The sequence below is a fragment of the Elephas maximus genome, chromosome 2, assembly GCF_024166365.1.
Source record: "Elephas maximus indicus isolate mEleMax1 chromosome 2, mEleMax1 primary haplotype, whole genome shotgun sequence".
NCBI lineage: Eukaryota > Metazoa > Chordata > Mammalia > Proboscidea > Elephantidae > Elephas > Elephas maximus.
The window spans coordinates 118,192,307-118,207,061 of record NC_064820.1 but is presented as its reverse complement, the minus strand read 5'-3'; the positions used below and the strand labels follow the sequence as shown (position 1 = coordinate 118,207,061).

Sequence of the window (14,755 nt, the reverse complement as noted above, 5' to 3'; positions counted from 1 at the left end):
CCTATAGGACAGAGTAGAACTGCCCCATAGGATTTCCAAGGAGCACCTAGTGGGTTCGAACTGCCAACCTTTTGGTTAGCAGCTGTAGCACTTAACCACACCACCACCAGGGTTTCCCTCAAATGTTTACTGATCCCAAAAACGTGTCATTCCTTTTTTTACATTTTTTCCTACATTTCTTAAAACCCCACGTTAAATCACGGAAAATGCTACCTAATTTTTATGTTCCCTCGTTCATGAAGAGTCTTTTGATTTTCCCAAAACTATGTCTCCTGTCCCTGAACACTCATCACCCTTTGTAACATTCTAATGGTTTCTGCTTTATAGTACTGGTCTTGACATACAGCAGGCATTTGAAAATTTTAATCATTCATTCAACAACTATTACCAAGAGGATTCAACTCTATCAACAGTTGTTTAAGAAGAGGAATATTTCCAAACACTAAGAAAAAGACTATGCATCTCCAGACCATTTCCTCTCCATCCAAAGAGGTCAAGAGGAAGCCTAGGATACCCATCTCTTTCTACCATTCAACAGACACAGCCTCATCACCACTGCTGACCTTAAGTCCATAAGGACAAATTTTGTGATGTCTCCTGTCTATATCAGTCATTGTAAGAAACTCTTGGTCCTTGGTTAACCCCCATTTCCCCTTCACTAGTCCCCATTAGATACTATACACTCCAACTCTGTTTTGCTTTCTCGTTTATCTCCCACTCACTTCCTTGTTGAACTCATCTAGTCTCACAGCATTAAATAGCATCAACATACCAACAATTACCAAATTTGTACTTCTGACTAGACCTCTCTTCTAAACTCCAGACCTGATATACAACTGCCTTCCCAAGATCTCCAGTTGGAAGTCTAACAGACAAACTCAATACATCCAAAACTGAACTCCTAACCTTCTTTTGCCAAAAATGCTGCCCTCATGCACTACACGGAGTCCATCAGAATATTCTGTTGGTTTGACCTTAAAAATATATTAAAAACGTCATCACTTCTCACCACCATCTGCCACCACCTGGTCTAGCAACCATCATCTTTGAGACAGATAAGTGCAATTGTCTCCTACTCTTCCAACTCTTCAGACTATTCTCAACACAACTGCCAAAGTGATCTTTTAAAAAACTGAGATCTTGTCACTCCTCCACTTAAAATTGGCTATCAGCTCACCATTTCATTCACAAAGTTGATGTCATTACAATGGCCTAAAAGGCTCTCAGTGATATATACACTCACCACATCACTGATTTCCTCTCTTACCATATTCCCCCTTGCTTACTCATTTACAGTCAAACTGTCTCCTTGCTCTTCAAATGAATTTTGCTTTGGTTGTTCTCCGCCTGTAATTATTTTCCTTAGATATCCACATGATTAAATCCCTCACCTTCTTCAAGTCTTTATTTGGAAGTAACCATTCCAATTACGCTTACTCAGAATTTCTGATTTGAAACTATAACTCCAACCAATAGCGCTCCCAACCCTCCTATATATTTTCACATGACTCAGCACCCTATAACATATAGTTTACCTATTTATTACACTTATTTGTCTTCCTCTGCAATAAAGAATCTAAGCTTCATAAGGGCAAGGATTTTTGTCTGCTTAGTTCACTGATGTATTCAAAGTCTCTAATAGAGCACCTGCCATTTAGTACGCACTCAACAAATACGCAATGAGTAAATATCTATTGAGAAAAGATACATATATATCAAGTACAGTCTATTTTTAATATAGTGCTGAATAAGAAAGTTAGTTCCTGACTCTATCTTATAGTACTACTAACATCCAAAGTACTTAAGGATAGAAACAACTGCTAATTTTCTTTTAATGACTACGAACTCTCAAACGATATGCTGCAAGTATTTATTAAGAATAGGTAGTAAAAAATATTAAATAAACAAATAATTTTCTTCTACTCAAAAATATTAACTGAAATTAAGTTATACAACTGTTATGTGTCTGTCAGTCATACTGTGGTGGCTTGTGTGTTGTTGCGATGCTGGAAGTTATGCCACAGGTATTTGAAACACCAGCAGGATCAACCATGATGGACAGGTTTCACTGGAGTTTCCAGACTAAGACAGACTATGAAGAAGGACCTGACTGACAGTTTACTTCTGAAAAAATTAGCCGGTGAAAACCTTATGAGTAGTAGCAGAACACTGGCTGATATAGTACCAGAAGATGAGCCCCTAAGGTGGGAAGGCACACTCAAAATACGACTGAGGAAGAGCTGCCTACTCAAAGTAGAGTTGACTTTAATGACGTGGATGGAGTAAAGCTTTTGGGACCTTCACTTACTCATGTGCTACAACTCAAAATAAGAAGAAACAACTGCAAACATTCATTAATAATTGAAACGTATGATGGAATGTATGAAGTATGAATCTAGGAAAACTGGAAGTCATCAAAGATGAAATGGAATGCATAAAGATCAATAGTCTAGGCATTAGTGAGCTGAAATGGGCTGGTATTGGCCACTTTGAAGTGGACAATTGTATGGTCTACTATGCTGAGAATGACAAATTGAAGAGGAATGGCGTTGCACTCATTGTCAAAAAGAACATGTCAAGATCTATTCTGAAGTACAGTGCTGTCCCGTAAAAGCCCGTTGCTGTCGAGTTGATTCCAACTCATAGCCACCCTACACTACAGAGTAGAACGATCCCATAGAGTTTCCAAGGAGTGCCCGGTGGATTCGAACTGCAAACCTTTTGGTTAGCAGCCATAGCTTTTAAGCACTATGCCACCAGGGTTTCCACAATGCTGTCAGTGATAGGGTAATATCCATATGCCTAAAAGGAAGAATAGATAGTATGACTATTATTCAAATTTACACACCATCCACTGTCTGGGTTGAATTCCCTCCAAAATGTACCATTTTGGCTGGGCCATAATTCCCAGCATTGTGCGGCTGTCCACCATTTGTGATTGTAATTTTAATTTAAAGAGGATTAGGGTGGGATTGTAACACCCTTACTGAGGTCATATCTCTGATACAATGCAAAGGGAGTTTTCCTGGTGTGTGGCCTGTACCACCTTTTATTTAACAAGAGATAAACGAAAGGGAAGCAAGAAGAGATTTGGGGACCTCACACCATCAAGAAAGAAGCACTGGGAGCACGTCCATTGGGCCCGGGGTTCCTGCGCAGAGAAGCTCTTAGTCCAGGAAAGACTGATGGGAAGCACCTTCCTCCAGGGCTGACAGAGAAAGAAAGCCTTCTCCTGGAGCTGATGCCCTGCATTTAGACTTCTAGCCCACTAGACTGTGAGAAAATAAATTTCTCTTTGTTAAAGCCAACCACTTGTGGTATTTCCTTTATAGCAGTAATAGATAACTAAGACAACCACTAAGTCCAAAGATGAGGAAATTGATGATTAATACCAACTTCTACAGTTTGAAATTGATCAAACATACAATCAAGATGGATTAATAATTACTTGGGATTAGAATGTGAAAGTTGGAAACAAGAAGGATTAGGGTCAGAAGTTGGAAAATAAGGCCTTTGTGATAGAAACAATGCCAGACATTGCATGATAGAATTTTGCAAGACTAACAACTTATTCATTGCAAATACCTTTTTTTAACAACATAAATAGCAACTATATACGTGCACCTCACCAGATGGAATATACAGAAATCAAATAGACTATATCTGTGGAAAAACACAATGGAAAAGCTCAATATTATCACTCAGAACAAGGCCATTGGCTGACTGTGGAAAAGACCATCAATTGCTCACATGCAAGTTCAAGTTGAAGCTGAAGAAAATTAAAACAAGTCTGTGACAGCCAAAATACGACCCTGAATATACCCCACCTGAATTTGGAGACCACCTCAAGTATAGATTTGACACACTCAATACTAAAGACTGAAGAATAGATAAGTGTGGGATGACATCAAGAAAATAAAAAATGAAGAAAGCGAAGGTCATTCAAAAGACAAGAAAGAAAAAAGACCAAAACAGCTGGCAGAAGAGACTCTGAAACTTGCTCCTGAACACAGAGTAGCTAAAGCAAATGGAAGAAATGATGAAGTAAAAAAGCTGAACAGAAGATTTCAAAGGGAGATGCAAGAAGACAAAGTAAATTATTATAACGCCATGTGCGAGGACCTGGAGCTAGAAAACCAAAAGGGAAGAACACGCTCAGCATTTCTCAAGCCGAAAGAACTGAAGAAAAAAATTCAAATCTCAAGTTGCAAATTTGAAGGATTCTATGGGCAAAATGTTGAACACAAGAAGCAGCAAAAATAGATGGAAGGAATCACTGTACCAAAGAGAACTGGTTGACATCCAACCATTTTGGAAGGTAGCATATGATCAAGAACTGATGGTACTGAAGGACTAGTTCCAAACTGCACTGAAGGCATTGACAAAAGGCTCCAAGAATAGACAGGATACCAACTGAGATGTTTCAACAAACAGATGCAGCACTGGAGGTGTTCACTCCTCTTTGCCAAGAAATTTTAAAAACAGCTACCTGGCCGACCAACTGGAAGAGATCCATATTTGTGTCCATTCCAAAGAAGGGTGATTCAATGGCATGCAGAAATTATCAAACAATATTATTAATATTACATACAAGTAAAATTTTGCTGAAGATCATTCAAGACGGCTGCAGCAGTACATTGATGGGAAACTGCCAGAAACTCAAGCCCAATTCACAAGAGGATGTAGAATGAGGGATATCATTGCTGATGTCAGACGGATCTTGGGTGAAAGCACAGAATGCCAGAAAGATGTATATCTGTGTTTTACGGACTATGCAAAGTCTTTTGACTGTGTAGATCATAACAAATTATGTACAATATTGAGATGACTGGGAGTACCAGAACACTTAATTGTGCTCATGAGGAACCTGTACTTAGACCAAGAGGCAGTCATTCAAACAGAACAAGTGCTTTTAAAGTCAGGCAAGGTGTGCGTCAGGGTTGTATCCTTTCACCATACCTATTCAATCAGTACGCTGAGCAAATAATCCCAGAAGCTGGATTATATGAAGAATGCCGCATCAGGATTGTAGGAAGTATCATTAGCAACCTGGGATATGCAAATGATACAACCTTGTTTGCTGAAAGTGAAGTGGACTTGAAGCACTTACTGATGAAGATCAGAGACTACAGCCTTTATTGTGGATTATACCTCAACATAAAGAAAACAAAGATCCTCACAACTGGACCAGTAAGCAACATCATGATAAACCGAGAAAAGGTTGAAGTTTTCAAGGGTTTCATATTACTTCGATCCATTATCAACTTTCATGGAAGCAGCAGTCAAGATGTCAAACGACATATTGCATTGGGCAATCTGCTGCAAAAGACCTCTTTAAAGTATTAAAAAGCAAAGATGTCACTTTGAGGACTAAGGTGTGCCTGATCCAAGTCATGATATTTTCAGTCACCCCATATGCATGCAAAAACTGGACAATGAATACAGAAGACAACAGAAGAATTGATGCATTTGAATTATGGTGTTTGCGAAGCATAATGAATACACCATGGACTGCCAGAAGCATGAAGAAATCTGTCTTGGAAGAAGTACAGCCAGAGTATTCCTTGGAAACGAGAATAGGGTGACTTCTCATATACTTTAGGCATGTTATCAGGAGAGACCAGTCCTTGGAGAATGTCATGGATTGAATTGTGTCCCCCCCCAAAATATGTATCAACTTGGTTAGGCCATGATTCCTGGTATTGTGTGGTTGTCCTCCATTTTGTGAATGTAGTTTTATGTTAAGGGGATTAGGGTGGGATTGTAATACCACCCTTACTCAGGTTACCTTCCTGATTCAACGTGAAGGGAGTTTCCCTGGGGTGTGGCCTGCACCACCTTTTATCTCTCAAGAGATAAAAGGAATGGGAAGCAAGCAGAGAGTTGGGAACCTTATATAACCAAAAAGGTAGCACCAGGAGCAGAGCGCATCCTTTGGACCTGGTGACCCTGTGCCTGAGAAGCTCCCAACCATGGGAAGATTGAGGACAAGCACCTTCCTCCAGAGCTGACAGAGACAGAAAGCCTTCTCCTGCAGCTGATGCCTTGAATTTGGACTTTTAGCCTATTTTCCTGTGAAGAAATAAATTTCTCTTTGTTAAAGCCATCCACTTGTGGTATTTCTGTTATAGCAGCACTTGATGACTAAGACAGAGAAGAACATCATGTATGGTAAGGTAGAGGATCAGCAAAACAGAGGACAACCTCTGACGAGATGGATTGACACACTGTGTGCCACAATGGGTTCAAATACAGTAATGATTGTGAGGATGACAAGGACTGGGCAGTGTTTCGTTCTGCTGTACATAAGGTTGCTATGAGTGGGAACAGACTTGATGGGAACGCTCAACACCAATAACAAGTTTATACAATGTCTTTTAAAATTTCAATTCTTTTTTTTTTTTTGAAAAAATTAAATTACTACCTTGTTATTGAGAAAGTAGTCTTTGAAATACCCTTCCTAAGGAGCTAAATGCTGAAATTCTCTTGACAGAGCTTGTACTAACTAAACATAAAAAAATAATTGAACTATTTCTCTTTAATTGAAAACAGTTTTTCCTTAGAGAGGAACAATCTGTCCATCTCATATATTTTCTCCTTATTTTAGTAAGGGGTTTAGTTTTACAGTTTAGTATTTCATTGTATTTTCATGGAGATTTGCTTAATTTCTTTGTAGTAATTTTTGGTCCAACCACTGCTATTGAGCTTCTAATCTAGAGCAATGGAAAGACAGAATATTTTCTTAAAAATAATTAGATCATCATATCTGCTACTGATTTCAGCTTCAGCCAAGAAAAATCTGCTTTCCAGTAGCAATTTACTACTTGTATTTGGAAAAGGTATTTTATAATAATAAGAAGAATCCTGCAAAGTAGATTATTTCAAGAGGGATTTACATTCTCAACATACATCAGAGATAAAAAATAGGAAAAAAAAAATTAGTCAATTCATCAAGGTCATATTTGAATCAAAAAAGTAATGAATAATCATTTATTTCTTTACCTAAAATGCTGGGCCTTAATTAAGTCTACTGATCATATACGTACATATTACGGCTTTTTGTAAATATGTGACTTTTATGCTATATTTCACATGAAGCCAAACTCAATTTCAACTTTCCTGTGGAAAAATTACTGATTAAGTCAGTGATAAAGAAGTTAATATTTACCCATTGGAACTCAATTATAAACATTATTATTAATGATCAAATATTATTAATGAACAAATATCTTCCATTATTGTTATATAAATAAAAAGTATTTTAACAGGGCCTATGAGTTGGAAAACACTTCCAATTATATTGGAAGAAAGGGACTTTCATTACTTACAGTTGCCCTCATTGATCAATAGACCTAGTTACAAAATGAATATATATATTGAATCATGCATCTTATATATATAACTAACGAAATAATGTTACTAATTTTTATTACATACTATGATTCTCCCTACAATTCTGAAATTCCAGGGAGCAGTGTTTCACTTTTTCTGAACTAGCACATATAACTAGAAACAAATGGAACGATGCCATTAGATGTTTATTTAAACTTTTATTACCACCACAGTTTCTTTTCAAATCTCAGCTCACTAGTTTTGGCTTTACCACACCGTAATAAAATAATTTATGGCTTGTATTCCTTCCAGAAAAAAAAAAGGTACATGTTCTATTTTAAAAAGTCTAAAATCAACCTTTCAAAGATTTTCACACGTCCATTTCAATGGACAACACAGTAGTTACAAAAGATGTGGTCTTGTGTTCTTCCAGATTAAAATGCAATGTACCTTGCTCTGTGCTAGAATATAAAAACAGCTTTCAAGAAAAAAAAAAAAAATCTGCAGAGTTCACAATCAATATGAAGATTCGTGGTTACCTGGCTTAGCTGATTACATACCTTGCCCAGTAACTCTCCCAATGAGACATCTTCATGATTAAGAATCCATTTCTTATCCTGCAGCAAAGGAAAAAGAACATTTATTTAGCCCCAGGAAGAGTAAATTTCCTATAAGATATATTTGAGGCAATGGAAAAAATATCTAAAGTGATATTTCATTCAGAACTTTCAATCAACAGCACACTAATAAGTTATAACCTCAAAAAGCTGTAAAACAGATTTAAGAAATGTTACTGCACGATATTAAAATCTACATTACAACAAACTTCTATCAGAAAACTCAGCCTTTAGAATGAGTGTACCCTTGTGACCAGAACTCAGGATGCACACTCCCCCAGCAGAAAGCTTAGGCCCTCCTACTATTTGCCATTTCACAAAAAGTTGTGTCATAAGTACATAAGGGAATTTTATTTTGTAGCGCAAAAATTTCCAATTTTCGCTTGATCTTAGAGAATTGTTTTTCTACACAAGTCACATTACCAGGAGCTGGTTTTTCCACATATAAACCAGCCATGAGTTATAGCTGCCTAGGACACTGCATGTAGTCCCATATCTTTCCCAAGTAATTTCCTGTAGTATAATAAAACGACAATTATCAATTACAACATCACTAGGGTACTGAAGACCAGTGATTCAAATATGCCATTATACAACAGCATCTCATTATCTGATTTAAAGAAGTGGTTACTACTTAGGAAATATTTTATCATCTAAAATTTTTGACTATTAAACCACACAATGTTATAACGTTAGAAAAGAATATAGATTTAAAAAAAAATAAAAGGAATAAAACAAGGAAGAAGGAGAAAGGGAGGAAAGAAAGCGAGGGAGGGTGAGAAGGAGGAAGAAGAGAGAAGGAGAGCAAGAGAGGGGAGGCGGAGGGGAAAAAGGGGAGACTGGGAGAGAGAGAATATAAGAATAAAATCCTGGAGTGACATTTATATTCATGATTTAGATGTGTTTAGTTTTCCCCACTACAAACACAGACTGAACTGTTATTATGATTTACAATACAAATTGTAACAAGTAACAAATTTTCTGAAGTAAAACCCCACCCTAACTCTTACAGATTGAATTGTGGTCTCCAAAAAGATATGTTGAAGTCCTAATTCCTGCACTGTTGAACGTGACCTTGTTTGGGGAAAGAGGGTGTTTCTTTTGTTATCAATTATGTCAAACAAGGTCACACTAGAATACACCGAAACCAAAAATCCACAGCCGTGGAGTCGATTCCAATTCACAGTAGCCCTATAGAACAGAGTAAAACTGCCCCATAGGGTTTCCAAGGAGCGGCTGGTAGATTCAAACTGCCGATCTTTTCGTTAGCAGCCAACCTCTTAATCACTGTGTCAAGTACAGTGGGTTCTAATTCTAATCTCTTCTGAGTAGTGTCTTATTAAAAGGAAGTCAAAGGGGAGGATATCATGTGCAGATCCTTCTCTAAGCCAAAGATTTTCTTTTTAAAGAGGAATTGGGAGAGTTATTGTAAGAACTGAATACATTAAAAAAAAAAAATCTTTATATGTTTGTAATTCTTCAATTAATCAGAGTATCTTTTTAAATTGGTTGAAGCAGATTTAAGTCCACCTACAGTAGAGAGTATGAGTCAGAATCGACTTGACGGCAGCGGGTTTGGTTTTTTTTGTTTTGACAGTAGAGAGAGAGCCCTGGTGGCATAGCGGTTAAGCTCTTCGCTGCTAACCAAAAGATTAGTGGTTTGAACTCACTAGCCACTCCAAGGGAGAAAGATGTGGCAGTCAGCTTCCATAAAGATTTATAGCCTTAAAACCCTGCAGGACAGCTCTATTCTGTCCTACAGAGTCACTATGGCTTGGAATCAACTTGAAGGCAACAATTTGGTTTGGTTTGGGTTTAGAGTAGAGACAAAGTATCTTTACTTGTCTGAAATCCAAAGTACAGGTAAAAGCACATTTTCAAAATATTCCCATAGACACTTGCTTGTTGAATCTCAGAAGAAGCCTCATTAGATGGGCATGAAAACCATTCTGATCTCCATTTTGGAGATTAGAAAACCAAGGCCTTGAAAGGGTATTCCTGTCTATAGTCACAGGAGTAATAAGCGGCAGGGCTGGGATAAGAGCCCTAATCTTTTGTTTCCTACTTCAGTGTTCCGACATATTCTTTTGCCCTTATTGTACTATCAAGAGATGTTACATTCAAAATGAATCTAAATGCAGTAATTTTCTGAGTCTGAATTTCGTATATGGAGCCCTGGTGGTACAGTGGCTTCTAACAAAAAGGTTGACAGTTCCAATCCACCAGCCACTCCTTGGAAACCCTATGGGGCAGCTCTTCTCTGTCCTAAAGGGTCAATATGAGTCAGAATCAACTCAAAGGCAATGGGTTTGGTTTAGGTTTAGAAACGGTATATATATCATGTCAGGTAACTAAAGAGGAGAATCAAAGGATAGAACATATGTGTTTAACCTGAATAAATGTCATGTATTATTTCTTCCTAGATATTCATCTATAATCTATGATAAATGAGTGTTATACTTTCAGAGAGTCAGTTCAAACCAAACTGTAGAAGTACCTAGAGGTGAAAAAACTTCACAAGTCCAAACTCTCATTTCATTTAGGTCTATGGCTGTTGCATCTAAGATAAAAATGGATTAAAAATTGTTTTTCATTGAATTATAAAACTGGAAGGTCAACTAACATGGTCTGAAAATGAAATTATCTTGGGTAAAGGACATATGGAATCGAGGCAACGTGGGCTGGGGAATATGGGAATTCTGCCTAAAGCACACCTTGCATAATCTTCAGTAACGCACTTCCTCCCAACCATCTCTATGGCAATAAGATTGATTCCAGCTTGCTTGCCTGCCAGAATATCAACCTATTCTCTAATTACACTATAAGTAGTTATCCAAGTCCCAATTCAGCAGCCTCTATTTTTTTTATCTGCAACTGATCATGGGAATGGTGCAGGATCAGGCGGCATCTTGTCCATTGTGCTTGGGGTCGTCGTAAGTCAAGGGCTGCCCTGACAGCAGCTAACAACAACATTCCAAGTGTAGACCAACACTTGTGTAGATCAACATTTATCTCCATGGCTAGCTTTAAGTATAATTTTAAAACATGGTTGTCACGGCAACACTTCTCAGACAAGGCTTTAGGATATGTCAAATTTATTTGTGTTCTGTTCCTGAAAATTTTACAGCCTTTACCATTGGGTTAAAGAATACTGTAGAGTCCAAACTACTCACTGAATATAAGGCAAAATCTGTTTATACTTCAAAGGTACCACCAGTTATGCCTACTTTAATAAAGAAAAGAAGCAATGAGCAATTCTAATTTAACTGTTAAGTAAGTTAAACAATGAGAATATTTAATTAACAGATATAAATATAAAAGGTTTTAAATGGTTAATACTTTCTATCTATGCCAGGCATTTTGCCCTCTTTTAAGGTGAATCATTATAGCCTATTTTTGCTGTTGAATGGAGCCCTCTGACACTACTGGAATAAAAGCACCAGGGAAATCTGGACAGGAAAGGGCTGTAGAGATCATTCAGCCCACCCTCCTGCCCTAGTTGTCTCCACCCACCCATCCATCCTTCCATCCATCCATTCAACAAACATTTATTGACACTGCTACTTGTAGCAGATGAGAATTACGACTTCAGGCAATTGGAAATCACTAAAAACCCAGTGATGGGAAACACTATTTTATCAGCAAACTCAATTTAAGTTTGAGTTGTTCTAATTCTTATAAGACTTTTTGTTATATTTAACTTCTATCAATTCCAGTACTGGGGACACAAAAGATGTATCTCCTCTATCTACTACATAGCAGCATATTACGTTTGAAGACAAAAACCACATCCTCCTGAAGTCCAGGTTTTCTAATCTAAAATCTCTAACATTCTATCATTTCTAATGTGATGTAATTTACAAACACTTCTGAAGTGTATGTACTGGGAATTAAATATATTCGTGTATTGTGCATCTTCATGTGTGTGTGGTTAAATTATAATAAATATATTGTGATCAGCACAGTTTTGGGAAATGTATGCGCACTCTACCTCAACTTCCTGCCTTATATATTATATTCAGAAACAAAAGAAGCAGTGCTATTACAATCTACTCAAACTTTATTTCATTACTTAATAAGGTAAATATATCCTGAATCCAGTGTATTAATTGAATTACTAGTTATGATACAGGTGGTGGGTTTTTTTCATTTTTCTTTTCTTTTTTTTCTGTTTCTAAAATTTAACAATTCATTTGACTGACAATTATTAACGGGCAAACAAGTAGTGATTTTCTAAGAAGAAAAATGTGGCAAGACAGAGACATTCCCAAACGATTAGAAAAATGTTAGCATTTTTATTGGGCTTTTGAATACATTCCAGTTTTCTGAGGGAGGTTTCCATTACTGAAGTGCTTTTTTGTCTTGTTTTGTTTTATATGAAACTTTGTTGAAGGCTATCTTTGTGATAATAAGTAGAATGTTCATGTTAGTGATACGATAAGCAAGTGATGTAGCTACTCTAGAGCTAATGTTAATACTCGATTATTTTTAACAAGTAACAGACCTTATATAATGAAAGTTATTTGTCTAAATTGCATGTGAAACATAAAATTCATATGATATAATAAGCATACAACTGTAACAACCTAGTATATATTCAACCAGGAGTCTAAAAATTTTTAAACATTGCTTCATAATGATTAAAAAATAAACCATCGGCTATCTTCATAAACGTGGCTTAACATAATAACGAGCTTCAGGGAATTATATCATGATAATAATAATTATTACTTTAATGATATGTGTTTTAGTGTTTTCAAAAAACCAAGAGACTGAATTATAAATGGGCATAAGAGACTAGGATACAATAAACAGAAATGTAAAAGCAATTTTTTTTCCCTATAGGTTACTTTTTGTCTTTAATTATTTTACAGTTAATTGTTTGGACTTCTGCAGCATGAGATATTTGTATGGAAAATTCCTTTCTCTGACACTGGAGGGTAAAAATGATTCTGAACTGCATAGGTAAATGACCCTATTATTGGATATTTATTGCTTCATGGACTACCCATTTTTCACACCCTTGAACAGAAGATAACTCAAAGAATTCTTCGATTAAAACAACAAGGTAAAGGATAATAATGGTATGATTTATGACAGTATTAATAAAGATGTCAAGTAATGGATTTATTCAGAAGATATTTAGGAGATAGAAATTATGCATTTTGGTAATCACTGGAAGATGTGGGCTGGAGAAACAAACTATGGTGGCAATATGAACCCAAGAAATCACAACGTACCTTTTAATAGTTGATTTATGAGTGAGATTAAGAAGTGGAAAGAATGGATGAGACAGCCCTATTGATCTTCTGACAAGCTGGCCAAGGCTACTGAGTCTGGTTCTGATAACTTCTAGATGTGAAGGAGCTTCTGCCCCTGTCTTAGTTTGGGTTCTCCCTGAAGCAGGCCCTGAGGTAATTTTGGGAGTTCAAGGAACACCAGTAGAGAAGAAGGAAATGATACAGGGCAGTGGAGGCAGCCAATAAAAGGTAAACTATTAAGCCAGTTGCTAGATTGGGGGCAAACTCTAGGAAATGATACAAGGCACATGTCTCAGAATTAGCCCACCCAAGGGATACTATATGCCAACTCCTGAGATTCACTGGTGTAGGGCGTTAACTCCCTGGCAATTCCCCTGGTAAGCATGGACAAAGAAACTTTCCGTGAATCTAGAAAAAAAGTCAGAGATGAAATATCTGTAACTGGAAGTTGGCCAGAGTACAATGAAAGGCCTGAGGGCTATGAGCAGCTCACTGAGAACATCTGCTACAACCCCTTCATCATTTATCATCTTCCCAAAGACCTGGCCTAAAGGATCCCTCTTTCTAAACCTTCCTGTCTCTGTTCTTACTGGTCTGGCCTGAACTGAGTACTAATCTGTCTTTGACATTGCCTCTTTCTACCTTTACTCAAAGCTACCCACACATTTTTTAAATGTTGATTTAATTAATATTTAGTGTAGTGTTGCTTTATTGACTCTATCCTGAATCTCTCATGTAATAATTTGAATATATACCTGACCTTCTGCTATCTCTGTTTAGATTTTTAATATATAAGTCTGCATCTGGAATTTACTCTTTTTATTAACAGATGTGGTATTCTATCACTAGGAATAAGCAAGTACTGCAGCATATTCTAGCAATGATACTATTTTCATAGTATCCATATTTTTTAACTAAGCTCACTGCTATCAGCATAAAATGGCTTTTAATTCTTTTTCAAAAATTGATGAGGATGCCTCTGATATCAATTTCTAAATAGATGATTGACATCTTACTGTACTGAAGTATAAATTACAATGATAAATGTTAGAAAACTGTTTCACTATCTCATAAAAAAATCTTCCAAGGGTAATTTTTTTTTAAAGTACTGGATTATTTAAATACTAGGCATACATAAATGTTGCTTAGAGAGTGAAATTTGCCAAATTTAATTCGATAGTCTCATTAATTTCATTTTATTAGGAATGATATTGTGAAATTTGGTCTCAAGATATTATAAATTACATTTATGAGTGTAATAGATCTGTATAAATCAGATACTTTTAGGAAAAGTGATTATATAAAAAAATGAGTAAATCTCTAGTTATAAGAAATTTTAGAAACTGTTCCACTTTCCTTGTGGGGCCATTTTTAACCATCTTGCTAGAATTGACCACTTGTACCTTAGTGTTTCAGTTCCTTTCTGTACATACATCTCTCTTGCATATAAGTTATAAGAAATGAATTCAATTAACTAGGATTATTTTTCATATTTCATAAAAGAGTTTCAAAGTAAAAAGAAGAATGAAGTTTAAATAAAGCAAC

The 14,755-nt window shown here is 36.4% G+C and overlaps 1 protein-coding gene across 8 annotated transcripts in view; it reads right to left on the bottom strand.

Annotated features, from left to right (window-relative positions):
* FER (FER tyrosine kinase) overlaps positions 1-14,755 on the bottom strand; it is a 477,482-nt gene that overhangs the window by 176,435 nt on the left and 286,292 nt on the right. For all 8 annotated transcript variants that reach the window (XM_049857769.1, XM_049857753.1, XM_049857743.1 and 5 more), the window contains one exon: positions 7,893-7,949. In XM_049857769.1, the coding sequence (XP_049713726.1) occupies positions 7,893-7,949 (57 nt within the window). The remainder of the gene's footprint in view (positions 1-7,892; positions 7,950-14,755) is intronic.